This window comes from Notamacropus eugenii, chromosome 5 (genome assembly GCF_028372415.1).
Source record: "Notamacropus eugenii isolate mMacEug1 chromosome 5, mMacEug1.pri_v2, whole genome shotgun sequence".
NCBI lineage: Eukaryota > Metazoa > Chordata > Mammalia > Diprotodontia > Macropodidae > Notamacropus > Notamacropus eugenii.
The window spans coordinates 18,648,180-18,675,726 of record NC_092876.1 but is presented as its reverse complement, the minus strand read 5'-3'; the positions used below and the strand labels follow the sequence as shown (position 1 = coordinate 18,675,726).

Sequence of the window (27,547 nt, the reverse complement as noted above, 5' to 3'; positions counted from 1 at the left end):
AGACAATGACAGTAATAAGATAAGCTACCAAATTTTGCGGGATACTGCAGGAGCAGTTCTTAGGGGCAGTTTTATATCTTTGAATGCCTACATGAATAAAATAGAGAAAGAGGAGATCATGGAATTGGGGATGGAACTAAAAAAGCTTGAAAAAGAACAAATTGAAAATCCCCAAGCAAATACCAAATTAGAAATACTGAAAACCAAAGGAGAGATTAGTAAAATAGAAATTAAGAAAACTATTGAACTAATAAATAAAACTAGGAGTTCGTGTTATGAAAAAGCCAACAAAATTGATAAACCTTTGTTCAATTTGATTTAAAAAAAGAAGAAAACCAAAATATCAGTATCAAAAATGAAAGGAGTGGACTCACCTCCAATGTGGAGGAAATTAAAATAATAACGAGAAATTACTTTACCCAACTGTATGCCCATAAATTCAACAATCTAAATGAGATGGATGATTCCTTTAAAAGATATAAATTGCCCAGACTAACAGAAGAGGAACTTGAATACTTAAATAACCCCATCCTAGGAAAAGAAATTGGACAAGCCATCAATGAACTCCCTAGGAAAAAATGTCCAGGGTCAGATGGATTCAAAAGTGAATTCTACCAAACATTTAAAGAACAGTTAATTCCAATACTATATAGATTATTTGGGAAAATTGGGGAAGGAGTCCTCTCAGATTCCTTTTATGATACAAATATGGTTTTGATACCTAAACCAGGAAGAGCCAAAACAGAGAAAGAAAATTATGGACCAATTTCTCTAATGAACATAGAAGCAAAAATTTTAAATAAGATTTTAGCAAAAAGAATACAGCAACTAATCACAAAAATAATACATTGTGAGCAGGTAGGATTTATACCAGGAATGCAGAGCTGGTTTAATATTAGGAAAACTATTATCATTATAGATCATAACAACAAAACTAACAGAAACCAAACGATTATCTCAATAGATGCAGAAAAAGCTTTTGAGAAAATACAACACTCATTCCTTTTGAAAACACTGGAGAACATAGGAATAAATGGAACGTTCCATAAAATAATAAGCTGTATCTACCTAAAACCTTCAGCAACATAATATGCAATGGGGATAAACTAGATGCATTTCCAGTAAGATCAGCGGTGAAACAAGGATGTCCATTATCACCACTATTATTCAATCTGAGTCCATTTTCAGAGAAAGAGAGGAAAGTAAAATAAAAATACTCCTACTTCAAAGAGAAATGTCAATGGTCACAAGCCCCAAAAGATTTTTTGAAAAACCTAAAAATGACTTCAAAAATCAAATAGGAGACTGAGGAAAAATTAGGGAATAAAATAAGAGCAGTCCAGGACATCAAGACAATTATGAAAAGAAAGTCAAGTACTACAGACAGAGATCCAAAAACTTAAGAAAGGAAATAAGTCCTTAAAAACCAGAATTGGGCATGAGGACTAATATATTATGAGATACCCAGAAATACTAAAATCCAAAAGAATGAAAAAGTAGAAGAGAATGTGAACCTTCTGATTAGAAAAACAAATGATGGGGGGGGCGGAGCCAAATGGTGGAGTAGAACGACACACATATGCATGCTCTCCCCACACAGCCCATAAAATACCTGTAGAGAGGGACTCTCAACAAATTTTGGAGCAGCAGAAGTGGAGAACAACAGAGTGGAGGAGATTTCCAACCCAGGGAGACCTGAAAGGCCCATGGGAAACGTCTGTTGCACCGGATGCAGAGCTGAGCCCAGCTCAGCCTTGGCCACACAGCTCTGGGAGGAGGACACCTTTAAAAATAGGCTAACTCAATTGGCAAAAGAGGTTCAAAAAGCCAATGAGGAGAAGAATGCTTTAGAAAGCAGAATTAGCCAAATGGAAAAGGCGGTTTCAAAGCTCACTGAAGAAAACTGTTCTTCAAAAATTAGAATGGAACAGATGGAGGCTAATGACTTTATGAGAAACTAAGAAATCACAAAACAAAACCAAAAGAATGAAAAAATGGAAGATAATGTGAAATATCTCATTGGAAAAACAACTGACCTGGAAAATAGATCCAGGAGAGACAATTTAAAAATTATGGGACTACCTGAAAGCCATGATCAAAAAAAGAGCCTAGACATCATCTTTCATGAAATTATCAAGGAAAACTGCCCTGATAGTCTAGAACCAAGGGACAAAATAATATTGAAAGAATCCACCGATCACCTCCTGAAAGAGATCCAAAAAGAGAAACTCCTAGGAACACTGTGGCCAAATTCCAGAGTTCCCAGGTCAAGGAGAAAATATTGAAAGCAGCTAGAAAGAAACAATTCAAGTATTGTGGAAATACAATCAGGATAACACAAGATCTAGCAGCTTCTACATTAAGGGATTGAAGGATGTGGAATATGATATTCCAGAAGTCAAAGGAACTAGGACTAAAACCAAGAATCACCTACCCAGGAAACTGAGTATAATACTTCAGGGGAAAAAATGGTCATTCAATGAAATAGAGGACTTTCAAGCATTCTTGATGAAAAGACCAAAGCAGAAAAGAAAATTTAACTTTCAAACACAAGAATCAAGAGAACCATGAAAAGGTAAACAGCAAAGAGAAATCATAAGGGACTTACTAAAGTTGAACTGTTTACATTCCTACATGGAAACACAATATTTGTAACTCTTGAAACTTTTTTCAGTATCTGGGTAGTTGGTAGGATTACACACACACACACACACACACACACACACACACACACACAGACATGGAGCACAGGGTAAATTGAATAGGATGGGATCATAAAAAAATGAAATTAAGGGGTGAGAGAGAAATATATTGGGAGGAGAAAGGGAGAAATGGAATGGGGCAAACAATTTCTTATAAAAGGGGCAAGTAAAAGACTTTTCAGTGGAGGGAAAAAGGGGGGAGTTGAGAGAAAAAACATGAAGCTTACTCTCATCACAGTCGACTAAAGGAAGGAATAAAATGCACACTCATTTTGGTATGAAAACCTATCTTACAATACAAGAAAGTGGGGGAGAAGGGGATAAGCAGGGTGGGGGGGATGATGGAAGGGAGTGCAGTGGGAGGAGGGAGCAATTAGAAGTCAACACTCTTGGGGAGGGACAGTGTCAAAAGAGAGAATAGAAGAAATGGGGGGCAGGATAGGATGGAGGGAAATATAGTTAAGTCTTATACAACATGACTATTATGGAAGTCATTTGCAAAACTACGCAAATATGGCCTATATTGAATTGCTTGCCTTCCCAATGGGGATGAGTGGGGAGGGAGGGATGAAGAGAAGTTGGAACTCAAAGTTTTAGGAATAACTGTTGAGTATTGTTCTTGCAACTAGGAAATAAGATATACAGGTAATGGGGTATAGAAAGTTATCTTGCTCTGCAGGACAAAAGAGAAGATGGGGATAAGGGAAGGGAGGGAAGTTAGAATGGAGGGTAGATTGGTGTTAGGGATAATTAGAATGCTTGGCATTTTGGGGTGGGGGAAGGGGAGAAATGGGGAGAAAATTTGGAACCCAAAATTTTGTGGAAATGAATGTTGAAATCTTAAATAAATTTAAATACAAAAAAAAAATTTTTTTTAAAACCCAATGATCTGGAGAATAGATCAAGGAGACCCAATGTAAAAAGTGTTATACAACCTGAAAAGTATGATCAAAAAAGGGTCTAGATACACTATTTCAAGACATATTGAAGGAAGTTTCCCTGAAGTTCTAGAACAAGAGGTAAAGTAGAAAAAGAAAAAAGAAACTCACCATTCATCCCCTGAAAGAGATACCAAAATGAAAACTGACAGGAACATTATAGCCAAGTTACAAAGCTCCTAAATTAAGGAAAAAATACTAGAAGCCACAAGAAAATGGCAATGTAAATACAGTGGAGCTACATTCAAGACAACACAAGACCTAGCGGCTTCTACATCACAAGACATTGGAGCATTATACTTCACAGAGCTAGGGATTTGCAGTTTTGAAGAAAAATATCTAACCCACTAAAACTGAGTATAATCTTGAATGGAAAATAAGAAAGGGACATCTAATGAAGTGAAAGACATTCAGGTATTTATGAGTAAAAGAGCAGAACCCAATGGAAAATTGGATGTGGAAGATGCAAGAGCAGTATCAGATAAACATTAAAGACCAGTGATAAGAGACTCAGTAGGGCCAAAGTGTTTAGGTTTTATGTGTGAAAATATTGCCAGTACCCTTAAGAATGTGATCATTACTTGAATAGTTTCAAAAACAAAAGCTTAAACTGAGTTGATTATGACGGGTTCATTCTCAAAAATAAAACTCAGTAGGGAGAGGTAAAATGGAGCAGTTATTACACAGTAAGAAGTCCTACAAAGAAATGAAACAGAAGAAGAAGATGGGAGTGGAGCTGTTCTGGAACCTTATTTTGTGGCATTAACAAGAAAAACAGAATATGTAAATTATCTTCTTTTAGAAAAAGAAATTGAACTGGCCACAAATGTGCTTGCTCAGAGTAAAGAAATAGGACCAGATGGATTTGAAGGGGAATTGTACTGACCATGAGAAGGTCAGCTAATTCCAGTATTAAATAAGTAATTTGGAAAACGAGACAAAGAAGGGGCAACTACCAAACTCCTTTTATGAAACAAATATGATGTTGCTGTTTGACTCATGAAGAATAAGGAAGAAAATATTATAGACCAATTTCACTAATGTCTGTGGTTGCCAAAGTCTTAAATAAAATACTAGCAAAGAGACTGCAACAGTTAATTGCAAAGATTGTAAATTAGGACCAACTAGGATTTGTACCAGAAATACAGGAAAGGTTTAACCTAAGGAAAATTAAACACATTCTAACAATAATGAAAACAGCAACAAAAAAATTCATGTGCATATATTTACAGCTGAAGAATAAGCTTTTGATAACATAGAACACCCATTTCTCTCACTAACACTTGAAAGTATAGGAAAAATGAATTTTTCCTTAAATTGACAAAAAACACTCCCCTAAAGTTGTCAGCAAGGGTTTCTTGTAATGGGGAGAGATTAGTTAGCAATCTTCCCAGTGAGCTGTGATGTTCCAAAAGGATCCCCATTGTCACCAATATTATTCAGTACTGTATTGGAAATCCTAGTATAGCAATATGAGAAGAAAAAGAAATAAAAGAAATGAGACTAGAAAGTGAGGAAATAAAAATATCTCTTTTTGAAGACAATAGGATGAAATCCATGGAAAATCCCAAAGACTCAACTGAAGTTGAAAGTTAGTTGAAACAATTATTTTAACAAAGAAGCATGATACAATGTAAATCATCAATATTCCTGTATATCAACAAGAAAACCCTGTAAGAAGAGATAGCCTATTTAAAATAAGTCTAGATCAGGGGTAGGAATTTGTGACCTTGAGGCCACATGTGACCCTACATCTAAGTCCTCACGTATGGCCCTTTCACTGAATGCAAACATCCCAGAACAAATCCCCTTAATAAAAGGATTTGTAATGCAAAACTTGGACTCAATCAAAAGGCAGCACCCAAGGACCTAGAAGGCCAAATGTGAACTGGAGGACACAGGTTCCTACCCTTGTTCTAGACAGTAGCTTCCAGAAACCAGAAACCTAGGAAGTACATAAACACAAATACAAAAAAACATTTTATACAAATCAAAGCAGACTTAAATAATTGGACAGATATTAATTGTTCCTGGGTATGCAAGACCAATAAAAGAAAAAGGACAATTTTATCTAACCTAATTTATACCTTCAATGCCAATCCAATGGCACCGGGAATTACCAAAACCTTATTTAACTGAGTTAGAAAAAATAAAACAATTCATTAGGAAGAACATGAAAAAAAGTCATAAAAACATGATATAAAGGAAACAAGTTGAGCAGAAACTGATCTTGAAGTGTAGAAGACAGTAATTGTCAAGACTCTCTGGTGCTGCCTAAGAAATAGAAAGTAGATCCATGGAGCAAAGTAGATGTACAATTTAAAGCAGCAAATCCATAGAGTAACTGCCTATTTGAGAAGTGTAAAGCCTTAAGGTTTTGGAATAAGAATTCATTATTTGGGAAAAATTGTTGGGGAAGGTGAAAGAAGTGTGGCAGAAATTGAGCATAGAAGAACATTTTACAGTTTATGAAGATAAGGTCAAAATGTGTACATGACCTAGGTTTAAAGAGAGATATTACACGAAAACATGAAGATGGAACACGTTACTTATCAGACTTTTATTAGACAGGTGAACAACATGAATAAACAAGAGACATGGAAGAGAATGAGGTGTGACATGGACAATGTTAATTACACCAAATTAAAATCATTTTATCCAGATTAGAGCAATGTCCCCAAGACCAGAAGGAAAGTAAAAAATTTGGAGGGGAGAAATTTTATTTGAGGTTTCTCAGGTAAAGTTCTCATATCTGAAATGTACAAACATCTCTGTAAAATCTGTAAGTTTATCAGTTACTCCCTGATTGATACATGGTCAAAGCTCCAGAGCAATCTGGAATTATGCCCCAAATGTTATTAAACTGCCTATACCCTTTGACCTAGCAATACCCCTACTAGGTGCATTTCCAAAGATGATGTATCCCTAGGGCAAAGGGAAGAGGAGGGAAGGTGAAAAAGTAATTTATGGAATAACTTTATTAAGTATTTAAAAAGAATAGGTAATTATATGTAACTTATTTGCTACTTCATGTGCAATCATCTTTTTTAAAAAATTACATCATTTTACCATGTTATAGAAATGCTCATTTATTCCATGAGTTAAAAGTAAAATAGAGAAAATTAAAAGAAAATAATGATAGGAAAAAAAAAGTCTATCTGGTGCTCACTAAGAGATATAAAAGTAGATGAGTTAGAAGAGAGGAACTCTGAGTTTGAAAAATGTCAAGACCAAATTCTGTGGTAAGAATTCCTGATTTTTTGAAAGTTGGGAAGCTAGAAACTATTCTGTCAAAAATTGTACAGGGATCAATATCATGCTCCATTTACCCAAATAAGGTTCAAATGCATACATGTGTGTGTTCCTCCTTCGTTGCCAAAGACGACCATGCCATCAGAGAAATGATGACATGACTTGCATTTGACTTGGTTTTGAGGGAGGGAGGGCTGTGCAGGTCACTAGCCTCACTTCCTCTCCAGAGCCATCTGAATCCAGTGACCAGGATAAGGCAATTGGAGTTAAGTGACTTGCCCAAGGTCATACAGCTAGTGAATATCAAGTGTCTGAAGTGAGATTTGAACTCAGGTCCTCCTGACTCCTGCACTGGTGCTCTATCCACTGCACCACCTAACTGCCCCTAAATGCATACATGACCTTGATATAAAGGAAGACATTACAGGAAATTAAAAGGACATGATGGAGCATATTACCATTCACACTTGTTTAGATGTAAACAATTTGTGTGTCAATAAAAGATCCTATAATGAGGGACAAAATGAATAATTTTCAAGTACACTAAATTATAAATGTTTTGTCTAAATAAATTCAATGTAGCCAATATCAAAAGGAAAACAGAAAAGTGGAGGAAAAATTTTATAGACAGTTTCTCAGATAAGGGTCTCATATCTGAAATACATAAAGAACTTGGTCAGATCTGAAAGAATATGAGTCATTCCTCAACTGTAAGTGGTCACAGGCTAGGAACTGGCAGCTTCTGCTGAAGAAATCAAAACTATATACAATGATATGAGAAAATGCTCAAAATTTTTATTACAAAAATGCTAATTAAAATATCCTTGAGATATCATCTTATAGCTGTCAGGCTATAATGATAGAAGGTGAAAGGGATAAATGTTGGGGAGAATATGGAAAATTTGGGACACTAATTCACAGTTGGTGGATCTATGAACTGATCCATCAGTTTTGCACACTAACCTACAATTATGACCAAACGGTTAAACTGTGTCTACCTTTTGATCCACTAATGCTATTCTTAGGTCTGTTTTGCAAGTTAATTAAGGAAAACAGAAAAAAAAGTGTTTTAAAATACTTATAAGTAGCTCTCTTTTTGGTAGCATGAATTATAAATTATGGGGATGCCCATCAGTTGGGAAATGGCTTGGGAGGGATGGAGGACAACCTGAGGTAAATGGTCAGTAGCTTCAGCAGTATTTGAAGATGATCTTTTGAGAGTACTATGTAAGTGCACAGCCCGACTCTGGAGGGTCATGTCCTTATCACTAATCAATGTGGCTTCATCATTCCTGAGTAGGTGAGGTGCACCAGAGTTGTACAGGCTTTTGGACCATAAGTAGCCTTCAGGCGTCTTGGCCATCTCCAGTTGTCCTGATCTCTATCTAGCCACTGGATGCAGAGGGCTCTGGAGGATAAAGTGAGCTTGGTAGCCTTGCACAGCACTCCTTCACTTAAATCCAATTCAAATGCAATTCATGGCATCATCTTCCTGATGGCACACTCCTCTTTGACAATGAAGGACCATTTACACAGTCTCAAGGGCATCATAAAAGTGCTTTGGATTGTTATGATCAGCATAAAGCTGAATTCCATCTGCCTTCTTACTGAGCCAAGAGTCCTGAATCTCTCCAAGCTTTGCTTGCATTTATCCATGGCTGGAGTTAAATACAGCTTTCTTAGAGATGGATGAAGTAACCTAGTGGTAGGCCTGTCAAATACTCATTCTTCATTTAGTACCTATTGAATTTCCCTGTAATTTTCATCAAAAACAGTTTAGAATTTTACAAGTGTTCTAGCCCGATGAGTTAATATGGTCCTGTACAATAAATATCTGAAAGCTGCCCACTCCTTTCCTCCTGGAATGTTGAAAACTGTTTAGGCTCAGCCTTCTCTCCAACTGAGCTACAGAGTGTTGTCCCAAGAAGAGTCACTCTTAGTAATTGACTGAGCAGTCTTCTGGTAGCAACTTTGCCTTGGGGCTGCTGCTTTTGTTGAATGTAAATGTTTAGGCTTTGATGGTTCTAGCACTGTGGTGCACATCTCCTTTGTCGCACTGTCTCTTCTCCTTGTAGTGACACAGTCTCTGTATTGCCAGTGTTTGCTTCAAGAGTAGACAATGAAGTTTTGTTGCATTTAAGTTTAAGACTTACATCTTTAGTAGCCCTTGTGATTTCATTTATTTATGTGTGTATATCTTTTTCCATTTTTCTGTTTGGATGTTTGTTTTCTTCAGATGTAGAAACCAGGTTGGAAGTAAATGAAATAGCAAGAAAGCTGAGAAGTCTTTTGGAAGAGTGTGACCTGCAAAAAGTGGTGAGTGATGGTCCCTGGGGCTTCAATTTGAGAGAAATTCATGACTTTATTATTAAAGTATATAAAAATCCAAAGAGTGACTGTGAGTTTGAAATTGGAAAGAGATTCAGACAGTCTTCCTTCCTAAATGAATGGAAGAAAATGACCACAGGGAATGTGTATCTCCCACGTTGTGAACATAGGAAATCCTTTGCTGAAAAGGTAAAACTTTTTCAGTCCCCTGAGAATCTTCTTGACATACAAATGCATCTAGGAAATCAATGGGAAATGGCCTTGAGCTGGAGTTCAGTCCTCCTTAGACATCAGAAAAGTGATAGTAGAGAAATGCTCTCTGTAACTAATGAAGGTGGGAAGGCCTTTACTCCTCAGCAAATCCCACTGAAAAGGAGCCTGACGAATGTAATGAATGGGGAACAACCTCATCCCCTCATTCATCTCTGTCAACCTATGTTTCACTCTGGAATGAAAAGTTATGCATGTGTTCAGTGTCAGAAAGACTTTGGTTTGAACTCAGATGTGGATACATTTCATAAGATTGATACTGGTGGGGGATTTTATGAATATAATGAAAGTGGAAAGTCTGTCTATTACAGATCTCTCCTTATTGGCTTTCAGAGAACCCATACTGCAGAGAAGACTTATGAATGTAATCAATTTGGAAAGGCTTTCACAAGGAGGGAGAGTCTTATGACCCATCAAAAAATCCAGTGTAGAGTGAAACCTTTTGAGTGTCATCACTGTGGAAAGGCTTTCACAGACGGTGGAAGTCTTGCTGTACATCAGAGAATCCACACTGGAGAGAAACCTTATGGATGTAATCAGCATGGAAAGACTTTCAGAGAGAAGGGTCATCCTGCTGAACATGAAAGAATCCACACTGGAGAAGGACCTTTTGAATGTAATCAGTGTGGAAAATTTTTCAAACGAAACTCTGGTCTTGCTAAACATCGGAAAATGCACACTGCAGAGAAGCCTTATGAATGTAATCGGTGTGGAAAGGTTTTCATAATGAGGCATAGACTAGTTGCACATCAGAGAATCCACACTGGAGAAAAGCCTTTGGAATGTAACCAGTGTGGAAAGGCTTTTAAACAGGACTCTTGTCTTGCTAAACATAAGAAAATCCATAGTGGAGAGAAGTCTTATGAATGTAATCAATGTGGAAAGGCTTTCATAATCAGGCAGAGTCTAGTTGAACATCAGAGAATCCACACTGGAGAAAAGCCTTATGAATGTAATAAATGTGGAAAGGCTTTCAGAGGAAGCTCTAAACTTGCTCAACATCAAAGAATCCACACTGGAGAGAAGCCTTATAAATGCAATCACTGTGGAAAGTGTTTCACAGAGAGGTCCAGTCTTGCTGTCCATCAGAGAATCCACACTGGAGAGAAGCCTTATGAATGTAATCAGTGTGGAAAGGCTTTCACAGAGAAATCCTGTCTTGCTCGACATCAGAGAATCCACTCTGGAGAAAAGCCTTATGAATGTAATCAGTGTGGAAAGTCTTTCAGACAGAAGTTCATTCTTACTGAACATCAGAGAATCCACACTGGAGAGAAGCCATATAAATGTAATCAATGTGGAAAGCTTTTCACAGGAAGAGCCAATCTTGCTAAACATCAGAGAATCCACACTGGAGAGAAGCCTTATAAATGCAATCAATGTGCAAAGTCTTTCACAGAGAAGTCCAATCTTGTTATTCATCAGAGAATCCACACTGGTGAGAAGCCTTATAAATGTAATCAGTGTGAAAAGGCTTTCAAACACAAGTCCACTCTTGCTATACATCAGAGAATCCACACTGGAGAGAAGCCTTATGAATGTAATCAATGTGGAAAGTTTTTCACAGCAAGGTCCAATCTTGCTTACCATCAGAGAATCCACACTGGATAGAGGCCTTAGGAATGCAATCAGTGTGGAAAGGCTTTCAAACCCAACTCTGCTCTTGTTATACATCAGAATCCACACTGGAGAGAAGCCTTATGAATGTAATCCATGTGGAATGGCTTTCACGTAGAAGGGGAATCTTGTTGGACATCAGATAATCCACAGTGAAGAGAAGCCTTGTGGATGTACATTAGAGCATGCACAGTGGAGAGAAGCCTTATGTATGTAATCAGTGTGGAAAGGCTTTCACACAGAACTTCCTTTAGCTGCATATCAGAAACTCCCCACAAGAGTGAAACCTTATGGATGTTATCTATGTGGAAAGAGTTTCAGATTCAACTCCAGTCTTGCTTTTGCTCAGAGAATTCACACTAGGAAGAAACCCTTGGAAATTCATTCATTGTATGTTAGGGCAGGATATAGTTATTGTGTTCATGAGACAATAATCCTTAACAATGTGGGTTCAAATTCATACAGAGGCCCAGAACAAGAGAGATAGTCTGACCCTGAAGTACACCATTGAAGATGGAATTGTCACTCTGTAGTGATTTCTCTGGTTGTGGATGGCATTTTCCATTATGAATCACTTGGAATTGTCTTGGATCATTGTATTTCTGAGAACAGCTAAATGTAATAAAATTGTTCATTGCTCAATGTTGCTTTTACTGTGTTCTTACAATGTTCCTCTGGTTTTGTTCACTTCATTCAGCATCAGTTCATTCCAGCCTTTCCAGATTTTTCTTGTTTGCCTGCTCATCATTTCTTATGGAACCAGGGTATTCCATTATATTCATATTCCAAAACTTGTTCAGCCATTCCCCAATTAATGGGCATCTCCTCAAAGGCAAAGACGTTCCTCACCCTCCTGAACTTAGTCTGGCAATGGGGAGTGGTGTTCAGGGAGGGACTCAGTGGCTGAGAAAGTTACTACACTGGGGATTGAGGCCTTAGGGCATAGATAGGCATTCACCAACCAGGAAATGGAGCAGAGTATTTATTGATCTTGGTCCTGTTACCTAAATGGGAAAGGAGAGGGAATGCTTGGGGATGTGAATGAAGGCAAAAGAAGGAATATACCTACACACGTATACATATATGTGTGTGTGTATGTAAATTGTTGTGATCATCGTTGGCTGCCAAAGAAGACCATACTATCAGAGAGTTGATGACATCACTTGCACTTGACTTTCTTTTGAGTGAGGGAGGCCTGTGCAAGGTCACCAGCCTCACTTCTCTGGAGCCATCTGGATCCAGTGACCAGACATTCATCAGGATAACTGGAGATAGCCCAGGATGCAGTGGGAGATCTTGACCCCTTTAGACCAAGGCTATTCAGGTACTCACAAGTCCATTCATTGAATAGGCCTCTTTAAGAAGTAGTCAGTATGTATGTATATACCTACATACATGCATACATATATATGTGTGTGTGACATTTTTGGGTTACTGGAAACTCCCAAAATGTCATTGTACAGGGTGAGTCTGCCTGCAAAGACTTCAAACACTTCTTTCAATAAAAGTGGCAGTGTTCCTTGTAATGCCAGTAGCAGAAGACTAGATTCCTAGTTATTCAGTCCCTTAATGGAGATCAAAAGGTGATACTTACAAAGCAACAGTGAAATCTGGATAGGATTAGGATGGCAAATATGCTGGGGTGGCCCAGGTACAACAGGAGTCTGGGGTGGGTCAGAGAACCAAAGTGAAAGGCCTACTGAGTATCTAGGTGGGCTGGTCTGGGCCAGATGCCAGAGACTGTGTTGCTGAAGTGTTGGGGAAAATTCAGGGTCTAGGTCCCATCACCCCATCATTACACACTCAAAGAGTTACTAACAAAAGTTACTGACACTGCTTCCTGTTGGCAAGGGCTGTAGAGCTGTCACTGCTTTGAGGGGGTCATAGGGAGGAGGATGACTGGCACCAAGCACAGGCTTCAGCCAGGGAAGAAGAGGGGACATGGGCTGGTAACCACTGTTGGCTACCAATGATAGGTGAATGGCCTGTATTCTGGAAGTTGCAAGTCTGACAGGTTAGCTCAATATGTAGGCCCCAAGTACAGGGAAAATTGAAAGTGATGTCAGAATTGAGAAAAACAAAAAAAGGAAGCAAGAACCCCAATAGAATCATTCCAATTTCACATACAGGGTTATCTGATCTTGTCACTTCCTCAGGCTTCCCCTCTAATCCCAGATGCTTTAGGAAGATCAGATGTTACTGAAAAGTGAAAGTAGTTTTGCAGATTACTACCTATTTCTACCTAAACTGTTTTGTTTTTATAACAAATGACTTGGGAAAATATGAGAAAATGAATTGCACTGAAATTCTCTTCCCCAAACCAAACTGAAGATGTTTCTCATTTAGTTTCAGTAATTAATAGCAATACCTAGTTACTAAGTTGTTAAGGATATGGAAAGGAATATCATTTCAGGCTGAACAGCTGAGAGCTCCAGCTCCCTTCTGAAAAGTTCTTCAGAAGGACATTCCTGATAATGAGATTGTGTTGGAAGCTGCCCAGGCTTGGGTAGAGATAGATTCTTCTACCTAGATAGCCCAAGGTTGGTAGTGATCTGGTTTAGTTTGGAGCTGATCTGATAGGAGAGGTATTTCCTCTGTCTCCAGGTGGGGTTGTATCAGCCACTGTTGAAAAGATATTTTACTAGGATTTAGTGACCTCAATCATGTTAATATAACCCACCTCCCAGTGTGTTGACCAGTCACAGGGGATTGGACCCCTTGGGAATGCCTGCACTTTGAAGGACATAGAAGTCTCTACTCTCAAGTTATTAATTGGAGCATGATCAGGGAACTTAGAATATTGGACAAGGTGATATTGGGGCAACTAGGTGGCATAATGGATAGATCATCAGCCCTTGAGTCAGAAAGACTTTTTCTTGAATTCAAATTCAGCTTCAGACACTTTCTAGCTGTATGACCCTGCACAAGTCACTTAACCCTATTGGCCCAAGTTTCCTCCTCTAAAATGAGCTGAAGAAGGAAATCTCAACCACTCCAGCATCTCTGCTAACAAAACTCCAAATGGGGTCATGAAGAGTCTACTAACTGAACAACACCATAGCATGCCTCTCATTTCATATTAGACTCCTCTAAGTTGCCTGCATGATGGGAGATGATAACTTTTAAATTTAATTCTTACATGACTTGAAGTTGATGAAAATTTATACTTGGAATAGCTCTCTAACACAGAGCACGCAGTTCTGGTGCCAAGGTCTCCTTCCCATAACATGGGGACTTTCATCAGACTTTGGGTGGGAAATAAAGAAAAGGGGTCAGATAATCTCTTCTAGGTCTTAACCCTGGCAAGGAGGAGGTGCAGAGATATGGAAAAGCAACCAAGAAAGAAGAATTTGGGATGCTGGAAATGGGGTGGAGACTCAGTTGGGTTTAATGCCTTTAAATGTAATGACTTCCCTGTAAATTTCTAAATTATGGTTTGAATGTTTTTGAAAATATTGAAATATATTCCTGGATTTTATTTTAGGAGGAGAGATTTGCAGCATTGTAAAACCAACATTACATATAATTAATATATAAGATTTTTTCCCTTGAAAGGTGATAGATTGCTTGTTGTTGCAGAAGATGATTTCAAGACTTCTAAAATACTATAAATAAAGCTTTCAGTTTGCCTCCTTTAGGTCCTATGAGATTGGCCTCATCATTACATTTTCTTCTGTGAATGATTTAACTGAACGTAAATGTCCAAGGAAAGTACAGACAAAGTCAGTGAAGAGAAATTGAAAAGGACTATGAAACTCAAAATACAAGACATAAGGAAATTCATACAGGAAAGTTTCAGTAGAGTTTTAGCCCAGGATCTGATTGCTAACTAAGGATGAGGTGAAAATAAAGGAAAGAAGTGCAGGAAAAGCAATGCTATACATTAGAGTGGAACAAGAAAGGGGCCATTTTGAAGCTTTCAGGGCTTCAATTCAGGTTCATCTGAAGACAAAAGAGGAAGAAGATTTACAAAAGTAGGGACAAGTGGCTGGATGGAAAGTGAAAAGAACTTGGGGTCTCCTTGACCTCTGAATGGAGTATTGAAAAGTGAAGGGTTTGGAGCTTGGGAAGGAGAGGTTTGAGGAGGGTTTTGATCTCTTTGGGATAAGCATGTAAAATTGTGTCCTCTAGGTGAAGAAATGCCTGTTTTGACAACATTCTACCAAGTTACACCACTTGCCAAATGGAAACGATAGTAATTTGGTGGATGGAATTGAGTAGAACATAGTAAAATTCTGTCACTGAAGGTTCATTAGAAGGGTGTGTTCCAATCTTCATGTGGGGGATGGATATGCAGTCATCATATCGTTGTTTATGATTTTCACATTTTAGCAGCGGCTGGTAGATCAGAAAAGATGGGAACAGACATGTGAGACTGCCACCATCTATCTTTGGAAGTGAGCTAAGTGAAAACAGTGGGCCATCCTGTTTGAGGTGCTGGCAGCTAATGAGGTTCTAATAGATATCCTTTGGGATTGTAAATCCAGATTTCATTGGATTGAGTCTGCCATAAACTTAGATGTAATTCATAGTGTGGTTTCAAAACACCCAAACACTGAACTGGACAGAGCAAAATGGAGTCTCAAAGACTACCCCGCTGACCCCAACAACAAAAGGAGGTTCTCATGCATATGTTAGGGTCATACAAGATTCTCTGATAAATGTAATCACAAAGATGGCTTTCTAATAGGCCTCCAATCATTCATGTTATAAGGCATAAAGAAGGAAATGCCTATTTGCCAAAATGTGCATGTTTGCCACTGTCATGGTGGATGACTTGCAATAGCTATTGTTGACCTGAAAACTTGGTTAGAGAAAAGGCAATAGGCTGAATGCATACATTTTATGATTTAATTAATTAATTGATCAATTCCCCATAAAGAAAACAGTTACATAGCGCTATGGAGTCAGAGGTGACTCTGACTACCTAGTACAGAAATCATCTGTCTTAAGTACATTTTGCCATGAGAAAGAAACTCTCCTAATTAAGCAAATCATAAATTCAGTAAGACAGGACAATTAACAAAGCAATATTAGTCAGGCCTTGGGATTTCAGGCTGGGTAAGCATATGTCTCGGTGATAAGGAAAGAAACCCCACCACTAGTAAGTGGCAGGCTTCCTCCCCTAAACAGATAATTGACATAGGAAAGGGTAAATAATGTTCAATAGAAATTACGACCTAAGATGTCTATATTTTCTTTACCATCAACATGCCACAACATAGTACATGTCTATAGATAATAAGATTCAAAGGAAAGTCTCATTATTCAAGATATAGTGTCTTAGGTTAAAGGTCTCCTCAAGAAGTGTAGAGTTGGCCTTGGCTGGCTTTTGCTGACATAGGAAGAGGCATTCTCTGAGTCTGCTTCAGAGAGAACAAAGAGATTATTCCAAAATTTTATATTAAACATTATCACTATAAATGGAGGAGGGATTTCCTACAGATGTAAGAAGATTTCCATATTGAAGGATTTCCACCAGGATGGGAGCTCCTTGCTTTATCTGTTTCACCAGCAATTGGGCACAGTACTGGGCATGTTGGAAATGTTTAATAAACATCTGTTGGTTGGACTTGTTAATATTTAATATAAATTTTAGACTTTAATAAGGGCCAAAGTTTGAATTAAGAAGAGTCTGGACCTAATAGTCTCCTTTGTTTAGAGGATGCCTACACCTTGGGTTGTGAATAAACATTTCAAAGGCCTGTTTAGGACAGGATGTCTGCAGTCTGGGTGATGGGACTTTTCCTTGCCTTGAATCACAAAGGCACGCTAAGGAAGGAAGATGCCCAGAGCCTGGGATCACAAAACCCAATTACAATGTGTTTACAATGTGAGAATTCCTTTCTCATGGCAAAATGTACTTAAGACAGTCAGTTTCTGTACTAAGTCAGCCAGTTCTGATCCTGGCTCCAAAGCGCTATGTAACCGTTTTCTTTATGGGGAATTGATTAATTAATTAAATCATAAAATGTATGCATTTAGCCTGTTGCCTTTTCTCTAACCAAGTTTTCAGGTCAACAGTTATGGCACCCAAACGTGGATTGGAACTGAGGAACAAGATGGACATTTCCTAATCTCGCCAACGCCAGGACTCTGGCGCCAATAGGAACTATTTTTCCTAGAGTCCTGGGCCTTGACGGGGTCGGGGTAAGTCCTTCCATTCCCAGCTTCCAAAGAACTCTCACTTTAAATTCCCTTTAAAGGAAACTCTGGGGACCGGAGACCAAGTCGCATTAAATCGCTCTGTATTACTTAGGTCTCCTCTGGCGATCGATCTCAGGAAACTTAGTACAGGTATTGCTAGCACTAGTGTCAATCAATTAAAGACAGCCCTAAATGATGTTGGCCACCACAGGGCTCTTTTGGACCAGTCAAAGTTACTTTATCTTACAACCAAATTAAGAAAGGCCAACAAAACAACTAGCCAGTAGCGAGAATGTTTCATCTTGGGCTTGCTGACTTAGCTGAACGAGAACAAAAGACAGGTTGCCTCTTCCCTGTGTTGACCTGAAAACTTGGTTAAGAAAGGCAACAGGCTAATGCATACATTTTATGATTTAATTAATTAATTGATCAATTCCCTATTAAAGACAACAGTAACATAATGCATTATGGAGCCAGAAATGTTCTGGCTACCCAGTGCAGAAATCTTCTGGCTCATATACACCTTGCCGTGAGAAAGGAACTCTCCTAGTTGAACAAATCATAAATTTAGTAAGACAAGACAATTAACAAAGTAATGTTGGTCAGGCCTTGGGATTCCAAGCTGGGTAAACATATGTCTCGGAAATCCCACCACTAGTAAGTGGTAGGCTTCCTGCCCTAAACAGATAACTGACATAGGACAGGGTAAACAAAGTTCAATAGAAATTACGACCTAAGATGTCTGTGTTTTCTTTACCATTAACATGCCATAACATAGTATATGTCTACAAATATTAAGATATGGAAAATGTCCCATTATTCAAGATAGTGTCTTAGGTTAAAAGTCTCTTAAGGAATGTTAAGTCAGCCTTGGCTGGCTTTGTTGACATAGGAGGAGGCACCCTCTGAGTTTACTTCAGAGAGAACAAAGAGATTATTCCAAAATTTTATATTAAACATTATCACCTGTAAGGCTGGGAGCTGCTTCAGCACCTAGCCATGTCCTGGCAAAAATCCTTTCTTCTTCAAGGGCTCCAGTCTATCCTTTCCTTCACTCCCTCCATCCTATTCCTTGCCCCTTTCTTCCCTCCTCTTCCCCTTGCAGGCCTCTGATCTGGGGAAACTGATGGCACCTAGATGCAATCTTTCCCCCTCACCTTCCCCTTACCTGCCTTAGCCCTGAGGAAGGCAGCCTCTGTTCAAGCCTCTGTTACCTCCCTCCTCCCCATTCCCCCTCCCCACTTTCCTTTAAGGACTCTGGTCTTGAAGAGGACAGTTACAATCCACCTAAGAACTAGAGGCCTTGAACCTATTCCCATGGGACCTGTTCCTTTAAGGTACTCAGAAACTTTGGGGCATCAAGGCTCCCCACCCCTGCAACGACCACAGGGGTGCTCTGAGCAAAGGCTGTAGGATTCCCCTTTACTATCAGGTCTTGAATTCTTGCAACCTCATTTTCTCAGAATAATAATAGCCAATTCATGGTGGGGATTTCTAACAAGCTTCTAGTTGCCTTCTCTCTCTGGGTTGTTTTTTTTTTTTTTGTGAGCTACGTTTGTATTTGTCCTGTTGTCAGTTTGTCTGTTGGTGTATGTCCCTGTCTGTATCATGTATGCTGTGAATGAGTGTGTTATCTTGTAAGATTTAAATGCAAGCAGCCAGACTTTAGGGGCTGCAGCTAGGGAAATAGACAAAATTTTAACACTTTTCTTTGTCATTCTGGTCTGGCCAACCTGGAATTACAATGGAAAGTTAGATCATTTTAGGTAAAATCATTTTAGCAGATTTGTATGTTATGAGATTAATCATAAAACATTTCAGGAACTGATCATTTGAAATAACTCCTAAGATTGTGGGTAGCCCACCTTTCTAGGTGAAGCCTGGAAATGTCATCTAGGTCCTAGACATTCCGCCCACCCTGTCCCAACACCTGCATATCGCCTTAGGGGCTCAGTAAATTCTGCTGCTGTGGGGGGGATTGGTAAACATGGAAGAATCAGGCCTGTAGCGAGCATTCTTTAAACTCTGCCTACAAAAATCACCACCACTGGGACATCAGTTTCTCTGCTCTTGGTAAGCTTCACTTCTTTGTTCCAGTTGCAAAAAAGTATTTTATCTCTGTTTGACCCATTTTTCTGATTTGTAAAAATAATTGTGCTTGTTGTTATCGGATCAAAATGATAAAATGATTGTAAAATGCTTAACGTAATGACTGCTATACATACAACATTATTATCTCTCTAATGTAATTGTTACCTTTGAAGTGGTTTTAATTGCTAAAAGTAATAAGATCAATAATTTCTGGAATTGCAAATTATACCATCTGCAGTTCTTGTTGTGTTAAAACTGTATTTCTAGGATTATATTTCTGAATTTCTCTTAGATTGTGAAAATTGAGTGACCACTGTAATCTAAAAATAGTGTTAGGGCAATTTTTAATTTGAATTTTGTTGAAACTAAAAGATGTTGGGAAAATTGTGTAACACCAGTTATGTTACTTTATCAGTCCTGCTAACCTTGTCTTTTAATGTTTTGTAACTGTCATTTAGAAAACCAGGTATTTTCACCTTTTGTCTGTTAAAAAAGTTAAAGCTTAACAATTTGGCAATCTTCTATGAAGTTGTAGGATTGTTAACTAAGTTATTTGGGATTACTGTTTTAATTCCAAAACCTAAAATTGTTAAGTGATTCCTATGTATGGAAAGGAGGGAATGGAGTGAAAACTTTATTTAGACTCCCTTTGCCCATTCAGAACAGTCCCACAGTGGAGTGAAAACTTTATTTAAATTCCTTCTGTTCATTCAGAACAGTCCTCCCATTTCTGTGGGTAAGATCATCAGTCCTAGTAAAGGAATTTGGTTGATTAATGCAGATTCTAAACAATGAATATTACTTGCACAGAAGTGGTAATAGATAGAGAGAATTTGTAATAATTGGCTTTTACATCAGTAAAGTTTTAAATTTGAGAAGGAAAGATGTTAAATGGAATCCCTTATGTGTGTGTGCCCTGGTAAATCTTTATTGTTTATTGTAACTCCAAGAGAGTGGAAATAACTGTTATCTGACTCTAAGTTGTGATTAGTGAGACTTGCTGTTTAAGGAAAAAGGCATTTGGGACCATAACAATTTTTGGTTTTGAGTTTGAATTTGGGTATAGTTGTCTGCATTAAATCAGTATCTGAGACACATGCCACAATGGAATATTTCTCATCTAACTAAACATCGAGGGAACAATTCTAGACTCAATCTAGGATGGCATCCCCCTGGCTCAGTTTCCCTATTGTGTTCCTTTAAAAAGGAATGTTTTTCACCTAACTATTCCTGAGTCTGACTATGAACAGATACTGCATGACTGGAGAATTTCACTCTTATCTGAATTCAAACAGAGTAAAGGATGTTTTATCCTGTCATATTTTGTATGTCATATGTCCCTGCTTTTTCCTTCTATAGCAAATTTCTATGGTCAATAACAAGTGACCAGCAAAATATGTGAGCCTTTTGTATAATCTTACCGGAAAATCTAATATTATTTTTATCTGAAATTAGAACATATGCAGAAATTTATGTAAACTACTTAAGACTCACCTTAAGATGTTCCCATTGTTTAAAAGGATTTTTAAAAGCAACAGTGTTTTTCTGTGAGTCAGTCTCATATCTAAGAACACTGCAATAATTAAGAATTCAGTTTGTTATAATTCTTTGGAAATTCATATTACTTAAGAACATTTTTGTAACAACTCAGCTCTAATGAATTCCAGTTTTAAAGGTTTATTTTTGCTTAAGAAAAAAATGGAGAAAGAGATATCAAGCATTTTAAAAGTTTCCAACTAGTTTTCTTCATAAGAGTTTAGTGAACATTAGAGTAAATTTCAAACTGTTTTCAAAGAAGGAAAATACTTTTAGAAGAAATGTTTTGAAAAATCATGTGTGATTCTTAGAAGGCCTACTAAAACTTCAAAATAATATGCTGTTAAATTAAGCTGTTTTGATCTGAATATGTAGTTATTCTATGGCCTAAGTTAGAGTTAAGGTTTGTGTTTGAATTTATTATGTAAAAGATTTAATTCCTGAAGTATCTCATTCTTCCAGAGTGAGTATAATTAGGGAAGAATAACAACTTGAGAAACAAAGACAGAATTCCATCAAACTATAAATTTAGTCATTAACCTCTTTGTTTTGTTTAAGCTGGAATGAGATTCCAGTACAGTTATGCTAGTAAAAAGTAATAACTTGTGAGCTATCTTGTCTTATGTTTAAAATGTAAAAGCAAGTGGAAGAATAGGATTGAGAGATTTGGAAAGATAAATTAAGTTCTGATTGAAACTATGAAAAGTAGATAAGATTTGGGAATAAATATGGGTTTTCTAAACCCCTCTTGCTCCTCCATAGTTGTTCTGGACACTTTTGTGTCAGTTTCAGATGGTTTAAAGAGTGAGGAAGTATTTTATCTGAGGGATACCAGCCAATATTGATTTGCTATATAAGACTGGGACTGCAATTTACTATTGTTTGAAGTTCTGGTTACAGGAATACTTGTCTAAGTTATCATAAAGCCAATTGACATGTGCTGCAGGCTAATGGTGGATGCTTGGAAAGGTTTTGAAGACGACCTTGGACACGGCCTAGGTAGGATCTTCCTAACTTTATTTCCCAAATGTGCTATTTCCTTTCTGAAAAAGGAAATTCCCCACCTGATTACCTCTAAGCCCTACTTTCAGCACCTGGTAACCTCATGATTACATGTCAGATAATGGCTTATTCCTGGAATCAACCAGAACTAAGGAGATCCTTTCCTTCTGTTAACACTGTCCCTCTTTTTCTTTTATAGCAAATCTTTATAATCAAGAAGTTCTGAAAGTACAATACTAAGTCTATCAAATAATAAATGGAAATTGGAGCATCTCTGAGTTATTATAATGGGGTGCAGGAATGAATAGCTTACAACTTTAACCTATATTCCTGGCCAAATAAATAATATAATATAGAGATAACATCAAGGAAATGATTAGATCAGGTAATGAGACAAAGATGTAATGTGATAAATGTCTAATTAAATAGAGTAGCAAATTTTGAGGAAAAACAACAGGATCAGCCTGATTCCTGTAAGAATCATAAGCAAATGGATATGATTGACTTCTAAAATTTGTCATGCTTTTGATAATAAGACCTCAAATTTCGATTTTTGCATAAAATTTATATAGGATAGTAGTAAAAGTAAGTGAAATTATTTCTTCTCCGTTAAAATATTTGTCCAATAATTTAAAGGGCAGATGAGTTCATTTTATAGTTTAACCCTCACATTTTAAAAGATTCTTATTCCAGGTACAAGATTTAGGAAAAGACAGAAACAGCAAATAATGTGAACCTAAATTTTCTGAAATTTCAAAAGTGGAGAACAAATTTTAAGTGATTGTACTAATTTATATTGTCTGAAGTATCTGGGAACTTCTAGATCTTAACCAGAAAAGCAGAATTCTCTTTTTGAACTGTCCCAAGAATAAAACCTATTGTCAAAGAAAAGATATCTAGGTATCAGATAACTAAATGAGAAATCTGGGATTCAAAGTTAAATGAAAATTAAGAATGGATTACTGGGATACAAGGAACTTAATGTTAATTAACTTTGAAATAATTGTATTGATTTGTGTGGTTCATGTTTAATTTTCTTGTTTATATTGGTGACATGTAAATCTCCCTTCCAAAACTAGCCTATTGTGAGCCATCTAAGTTTTAATCTGTACCTGACCTAATGTAAAAATATAATTTGTGAACTGTAAAAAAAAAAAACTTCACTGTGTTGTTTGAACCTCGCCCTGCATGGCTGGGAAACTGAACTATTGCTAAGTGCCTTTAGCCATGTTAACTATGTTGTATTGTTTCATCTCAACTATCAAATCATATGTTTTCTGGGAGACCCTGTCAAGTTTTCTCTATAGACTCTTGGATCCATCTGTCACCTCCATTGCTCCTGCTCCTGAGTGGATCATGCCCTCCGATTTTGAAGAGGCCTGAAGAAGAAGCCATCAGACATAGACAGCTTTCCCAAGAGCCTGGACCAGACTTGCATGAAGAGTAAACTCTCACACTAATGGTTATTTAGAGGTTTTTATCTTATCTTTGTTGGTCTACAGGCGAAGCCTTCGGCTTGCCTTTGACCAAAAGGAGGGAATGATAATGTTTAATATAAAATTTTGGAATAATCTCTTTGTTCTCTCTGAAGCAAACTCAGAGAGTGCCTCTTCCTATGTCAGCAAAAGCCAGCCAAGGCTGACTCTACATTCCTTAAGGAGACCTTTAACCTAAGACACTATCTTGAATAATGGGATGTTTTCCATATCTTAATATTTGTAGACCTACACTATGTTATGGCATGTTAATGGTAAAGAAAACACAGACATCTTAGGTCGTAATTTCTATTGAACTTTGTTTACCCTGTCCTATGTCAGTTATCTGTTTAGGGCAGGAAGCCTACCACTTACTAGTGGTGGGATTTCCGAGACATATGTTTACCCAGCTTGGAATCCCAAGGCCTGACCAACATTACTTTGTTAATTGTCTTGTCTTACTAAATTTATGATTTGTTCAACTAGGAGAGTTCCTTTCTCACGGCAAAATGTATATAAGCCAGAAGATTTCTGCACTGGGTAGTCAGAACATTTCTGGCTCCATAATGCATTATGTTACTGTTTTCTTTAATAGGGAATTGATTAATTAATTAAATCATAAAATGTATGCATTTAGCCTGTTGCCTTTTCTCTAACCAAGTTTCCAGGTCAACAGACTTGACTTGAGAGTACTGTCCTCTGGGCACTCCCTGCTGTGGATGATATTGTGTAATCTGATTGCATTCCTCTCTGCCCCACCTCCCATCCCAGAAAACCTCAAAAGTGCAGGGCCTTCTCAGTAACACCCCAAAATTTTATTCATTTCATTTGTTTCCAATTTTCAACATTCACTTCTATAAGATTTTAAATTGCAAATTCTCTAACCCTTCCCCTTTCCCCCTTTTCCCAATATAATGAGCAATCTGATATCCTACTGACTTACCCCAGGCCCTTTCTGTCTAACAAAATAATAAATTATAAACATTCACATTTATACTCCATATTAAAGTTCCTCAATCAGCTTTCAACAAAAACCCATCACCTCACACTGGACTATTGCAGTAACTGCTTAGGGAGGGTCTATCTGCCTCAAGTCTCTGCCCATTCTTGTCCAGCCCCAAAGTTATTTTCCTAAAGTGCAGGTCTAAGCATGTCACCTCCTTCCTCTGTCCAGGAGCAAATACAAAATTCTCTGCTTGGCGTTCAGAGCCCTGCATAACTTGGCCCTCTCCCACCTTTCCAGTCTTCTTTCACCTTCCTCCCCCCTCCCCCCCCCCCCACCACATTTTCTCTTCCATCTAGTAACAGTGGTCCCCTGGAAGTTTCACTCACAAGACCCTATGCCTCTCAGCTCCAGGCATTCTCTCTGGCTGTGTTCCAGGTCCGGAATACTCACTGACCTCTGCTCTGACCACTGACCTGCCTGGCTTCCTTTAAGTCCCACCTAAAACCCTGCCTTTGGCAGCCAGTCTTGTCCAAATCCTCTTAATCCCAGTGTCTTCACTCCGCCAATTATGCCCCATCTATCTTTTCTATAGATCACTTTGTACAGATTTGTAGGTTGTCTCCCCTTCCTTTGTAAGTTCTGCTGTTTGCCACTTTTTGTATCTCCAGGGCTTAGCACAGTGATTAGCACATGGGGGCTGCTCTGATGTTTAGTCCTGTCTGAAACTTCCAAGGAACATTGGTCAGAGGCTTCATTTGGCATCTTATTTGAGGACCTTGCTAACTTCCCCAGGGATATGGAAACATCTGATTAACTAGGGCCACCCCCTCCACCGACTGGGGATTCAGCAGTTATGTTCATATGATAATGGTATCTTTGATTCTTTCCCCATTTCCTTTTTTAAAAAGGCCCACTAGCTTCAAACAATATCTATAGATCTCAGATAAGAGTATTCTTTGCAACATACAGTGCCACTGATCGAAGAAAATGGGTTTTCTCTGTGGTATTAAGAAATGTAAGTAAATTTCCTTTGGGAAAGATCTGGGACTCTCTGTTTCTCTGACTGCGTCTCTTTCTCTTTCTGTCTCCCTCTCTCTTTCTCAGTTGAACTATCCATATGTTTTAGCAAACTGACCTTTCTAGGAGACTGATGATCCAAGAAATCATGTTCATAAAAATAGTATTTCTGTTAAGGTTCGGACCCCATAATACTGACAACACAGGTCCATCTGAAATGAATTCAACCCAAGCCTTCTTTCAGCTACAGAAAAACAAAGTTTATTAAAGATTCACCATGTTGGGTAGACTCTGTTGACCTGAAAACTTGGTTAGAGAAAAGACAACAGGCTAAATGCATACATTTTATGATTTAATTAATTAATCAATTCCCCATAAAGAAAACAGTTACATAGCGCTATGGAGCCAGGATCAGAACTGGCTGACTTAGTACAGAAATTGACTGTCTTAAGTACATTTTGCCATGAGAAAGGAGTTCTCACATTGTAAACACATTGTAATTGGGTTTTGTGATCCCAGGCTATGGGCATCTTCCTTCCATAGCATGCCTTTGTGATTCAAGGCAAGGAAAAGTCCCATCACCCAGACTGCAGACATCCTGTCCTAAACAGGCCTTTGAAATTGTTTATTCACAACCCAAGGTGTAGGCATCCTCTAAACAAAGGAGACTATTAGGTCCAGACTCTTCTTAATTCAAACTTTGGCCCTTATTAAAGTCTAAAATTGATATTAAATATGATCACCTGAAATAGGCCTGCTCATCATTTCTTATGCAACAATAGAATTTCATTACATTCATACACCACAACTTGTTCAGTCACTCCCCAATTGATGGGTATCCCCTCAATTTTCAGTTCTTTGCCACCACAAAAAGAGCTGCTATTAACATTTTTGTATATGTGGGTCCTTTTACCTTTTTAATGATATCTTTGGGATACAAACCTAGTAGTGATATTGCTGGGTCAAAGGGTATGCACAGTTCTGTAGCCCTTTGGGTATAGTTCCAAATTGTTCTTCAGAAAGGTTGGATCAATTCACAACTCCACCAACAATGCATTAGAGTTCCAATTTTCCCATACCTTCTTCAACATTTATCATTTTCCTGTTTTGTCATGTTAGTCAATCTGATAGGCGTGATGTGGTGCCTCAGAGTTGCTTCAATTTGCATTTCTTTAATCAAAAGTGATTTAGAGACTTTTTTTATCTGACTATACATAGCTTAAATTTCTCCATCTGGAAATTGTCTGTTCATATTCTTTGGCCATTTATCAATTAGGGAATGACATGTAGTTTTATAAATTTCATTCACTTCTCTATACGTTTTAGAAAAAAGCCTTAATCAGAGGTTTGTCCTTCATTTTCAAAGAGGATCAATGACATCATGGGATTGTGCCTTGACTTGCTTATGAGTTGGACTGAAGTGATGCAGATTTGCACAATCATCAGCCTCATTCTCCCTTCCAGGGTCACTAAAGTCTAGTGGTAAGACTAAAGTCAGGACAACCTGCAATGGCCCAGGATGCAGTGGGTGACTTGGGCATCTCTCATGTCCAACCAAGCTCTAAACAACTGACAACATCTGCTTTAGCCACCTTTGTGGCCACTGGAGTAAATTGTAATCATCTACCCATCAGACTGGGTGAAGTCTTTATATGACTGGGGTAGACATCCACTAACACATGGAAGGTTTTTAGGTCTGCCATTTACCCTCAACCTGGTTTAGTCCATCTGTCAAGACAGTTTTCCGGGATGTGGCTATTGCTCATGGTACACCTTTATGAGCCACAGTTGAGAGATGGGTGGCAGGTAGACACCAAAGTTGGATGAACAGCCCTGAAAAGGGCCTGCAAGACCTCACACCACAGGTGCTAGTCCTCCTTGAACACCCCATACAGCCCAGACCTCTCAGTACAAGGGATGGGACTCCTAAAAGCAGGAAGAGTGTTGAGATCAAAGATTTAGACTGGGAAGGGACCTCCTACATCCTTTGAGTAACATCTTTAATTATTCTGAGGGGAAAATTGTGATTCAGTCCATGGAGTTGATTTACTAAACTCACTAGCACGGCAGTTTTGGAGCTGAATTTGAATCCAGGTCTCTTGTATCCAAAAGGAAGGCAGCAGGGGCAGTAGGAAATGGAATCTGGTAGAGTGGGAGGAGCATTGGATCTGAAAACACAAGACCTGAGCTAGAATAGTTCTGAAGGCTATCAGCAATGTAAGCCTG

General features: G+C 38.1%; 1 protein-coding gene across 1 annotated transcript in view; it reads left to right on the top strand.

Annotated features, from left to right (window-relative positions):
* LOC140508306 (uncharacterized) overlaps positions 1 to 11,749 on the top strand; it is a 38,159-nt gene extending 26,410 nt beyond the window's left edge. The window contains exons 5-6 of the mRNA XM_072616124.1: positions 9,129 to 9,208; positions 9,824 to 11,749. Coding sequence (XP_072472225.1) covers positions 9,129 to 9,208; positions 9,824 to 11,101 — 1,358 coding nt within the window. The 3' untranslated portion in view covers positions 11,102 to 11,749. The remainder of the gene's footprint in view (positions 1 to 9,128; positions 9,209 to 9,823) is intronic.
* Positions 11,750 to 27,547: the final 15,798 nt, after the last annotated feature.